The 3,535-nt window shown below is 42.3% G+C and overlaps 1 protein-coding gene across 1 annotated transcript in view; it reads right to left on the bottom strand.

Moving 5' to 3' along the window:
* LOC112976551 (secreted frizzled-related protein 4-like) overlaps positions 1-1,347 on the bottom strand; it is a 14,153-nt gene extending 12,806 nt beyond the window's left edge. The window contains exon 1 of the mRNA XM_026087930.1: positions 1,266-1,347. Coding sequence (XP_025943715.1) covers positions 1,266-1,347 — 82 coding nt within the window. The remainder of the gene's footprint in view (positions 1-1,265) is intronic.
* Positions 1,348-3,535: the final 2,188 nt, after the last annotated feature.

Raw genomic sequence — 3,535 nt, 5'->3', positions numbered from 1 at the left:
GGGCTGAGGGGGCTGCGGGGCACTGGGTGAGGAGGCGGCTCCGGGGGAGGGGGGGCACAGGGAGAAGTTTATTACTGGCAGCGTGTACCTTTCACCTTCAGCCATACTCCTCGCTCCCAGCCGAGTGTCTTTCTAAAATGGGATGGAAACAGCGTCCAAAAATATAATACCGCATGCGAAGTGTAACTTGAAGAGATCACGTTCAAGTGTCACAGAAGGGCTTTCAGCCCAGTGATTTGTTAACAGGCTTGATTGCTATTTTACAAGCTCTCTGGCTGCTGTTTTCCATCCCTACAAGCGCTAAGTCAGTGCCTGGTATTGCCAGCCTCCCTCACCTGTAGCACAGTGTGTTCATTCACATTGCAGAGGCTGCCCAGCTCCCGGACGACAGCACTGCTCTTAATTTATTTGCTGTGTGTCTGCTGAGTCAGTAACTAACCCAGCAAAATCGCTGCTTCACTGGGCATTTCTTGATTTGGTGAAAAGTAAGTGCAGAAAAAAAGCTGACTGAAAAAGGACCTCTTCTCAGTCCACAAAGCTCAGGCTCTGACAGGCTAGTCAGAAGAAATGATTACTCCGGTGAGGCCTTCCTGAGTGAAACATTTTGAGGTACCAAATAACTCAGACAGCATGTCAAGATGTACCAGCCAGTGTGAGGACAGCTAGTCTGCCAGCACCTTCATCTCCCCCACCCCAAAATTGTACAAGTAGAAGTGCTTCAGTGCTGGGGATGTGTAAACCGAGATGAAGACCACCCTGCAAATACAATCATCCAAACTAAATGTTCTCTGCCATTAAAAGATCAATATTTCTTTTTGCTCCTTGCTTTTTTTCCTGCCACTAATCGATTTCTTACCAATATCCCCTAGTCATTGTTTTTGTCTTTCCAAGTATATGCTTTTCCTCAGTTCTTTCTCTGAAAGACTGATTGTCAAAAGTCTTGYTTGTGTCCTATTTTAAAGGTTGCTGTTCCCTCCGTGTGAGTTTTTCTTTATAGGTATTTTAGGTAGGATGCATATGAAGAATGTTAAAGGCAGCATACAGTTGTTTGTTAATGGTTTGCTAACATACAGGCCTGACACTGTCTGTGCTATTACTTCCCTTCTTTTAAAAGTCCTACATTAACTGTCATTATTAGACAAGCATAAACTGCACTAGAAGATCTAATTAAGTCTTTTCTAACAGCTAAGTTGTACTGAGGTCATTTCTTTAAGCTTCTTTCTATTTTATTTGAAGACTATTTTAAGATTGAATAATTATTTTACATTTTTCACTCTGGGCCAGATTTTGGCTTTTGCCAAGATCTGTTCTTTTTACATTTTTGATAAATATTTGCTCTGGACTCATTTTCGTCTGGGCTGATAGTGCTACAAAGAGGCACAGTGCAGACAGGTGCAGCTGGAGCGTCTCTGTATTAGCTTTGCCTGTATGAGTTTTTTTGTTGTAGACAATCTCTGACCTTTAGGATCCCCACTGTTTCCAGACTGACCATATTTTTTGCCATCCAAAACTGGAGGGTGGTTTCGTTATGAGCGCAGCTAGTGTCTGCTAAGGGTGTGACCCGACTTCCATTGAAGTCAATGGAAAGACTCCCATTGACTTCAATGTGTGTTGGATCAGGTCTGAAGTTGTGATCACAGCTTCATTTCACTTTGGACATAGTGAGTCATAAACTGAAGACTCCAGAACTTAGAGGCTAGGGGATTTATCCTGCCTTTGAAAAAAAAGTCTCTCTCCCACTCTGCTTTGATATTGGCAAGAAAAGGATAATTACGCCAAGGCAGAGACTACAAAAGCAACAAGAAAAATAGTGCTATCCTGGTCTCCAAGGAAATTTCAGTATAAATTCTCATAAACAGACACATTTTCCTCCTATCAGGTGTAACCTAGCAGCAATCAGGGTTGGCCAAATCCAAATTTTTATACAAAGCATTTTCTGAATCTTACAAATGTGGACCTTAATCATATACAGTCCTGTTTAAGTTAGTTGACTGAGGTTAATCAGGGACACAAAGATCTGCCTGTGTGGAATGGCTTGCAGGCTGGTAACCACAGGAAAACCTAAAACTTTCAGTTTTCATAGTAGGTATATGTTTCAAATTCATGTAATTTTCTGTGTGGCATTTGCGTGTCTACATCAACCCAGTGTTTTAAGTAAACTCCTGAAAAGTAACCATAAAGTGAATAGCCCATCACTGCTTCATTAATATCACTTCTTTACTCATCCATGATTGCATGGTCACCTGAGATCCAGTTACTGTGTTGGTAAAAGCTGCCCCTCCCCATCGTGCCAGCTATAATGCTCTGACTGACCATTGCGACCCACACCTTGCTCATTGTGGAACAAAATAAAGCAGGCTCGTTAGAGCAGTCATTGACCGTTGTTTCAGTCAGCTTGCTCTGTTTGTATTTCTGTGGGTAGCATCATAGCCGGCTTGTACTCCTGCTTAGAACATAAAAACTCCCAATTGTGGTCTTAGGCTGGGATTTTTAGAAGAGAACCTATTCCAGTTGGATTCAGTACTAAGTCTTTTACAGCTCCAGTCTTAGCCACACTCTGCATCTCTGTATTCATCTTCCACTTTGTCCAGTCTACCTTGCCCCTCTGCTTTTTTCCCCTTTAAGATCAAAATTTAGAGGATAGACACAGAAGGAAGGGACATCCTTCTCTTTTGTTTTTGTGTAGCACTCATCTGATACCATGAAAAAAAAGAAAACAAATAAGGATTTTTATTGAGTAGATTTTGCCGTTTCCTGTTTGGAAGAGGTCATGCCAGTCAGATTATTACATGACATGAAATGAGAGCACTTGAAATTATTCCCTAAAGTTCTTAAGGCAGAGCTAGACTTTGTGTCACATTACCTTTAAACACAGGAAGTAATTTTTTTTTAATACTTTACTGCCTTCTGCATGGAATTACTTCCTCAGATGCCCTCTGTATATTAATAATTTCTTGCTCCTGTTCAACCTTTTGTTCAACAAAACACTTCACAAAGTAGGCAAGTATCATCATCACAATTGTACTGTTGGGGAGCATTTGTTTTATTTTAAGGTATGTCTTGCTATAGATTCAAATTTGAAGATCACATCACTGCAGACTGATGGGACATCCTGGCACTGCAGAAGTCAAAACCAAAAATGCCATTGGCTGCATTGTGGCCGGTTTCATTCTTCYAGAAATTTTGCACGTGTCCTCAAAGAATCACAGAATAGTTGGGGCTGGAAGGGACCTCTGGAAATTATTGGATCCAACCCCCCCTGCTCAAGGAAGGTCACCTAGAGCAGGTTGCTCAGGACCATGGAAACTCCACAACCTCTCTGGGCAACCTGATCCAGTGCTCAGTCACCCTCACGGTAAAAAAAACTGTTTTCCTATGTTCAGGCGGACCTTCCTGTGTTTCAGTTTGTGCCCAGTGCCTCTTGTCCTGTCACTAGGCACCACTGAGAAGAGTCTGGCCCCATCCTCTCGACACCCTCCCGTCAGGTATTTATACACACTGATAAGATCCCCCTGAGCCTTTTTTTCTCCAGGTG

Source organism: Apteryx rowi, unplaced genomic scaffold (genome assembly GCF_003343035.1).
Source record: "Apteryx rowi isolate R43461 unplaced genomic scaffold, aptRow1 scaffold_741, whole genome shotgun sequence".
Lineage (NCBI taxonomy): Eukaryota > Metazoa > Chordata > Aves > Apterygiformes > Apterygidae > Apteryx > Apteryx rowi.
This window is presented reverse-complemented; position numbering and strand designations above follow the sequence as displayed.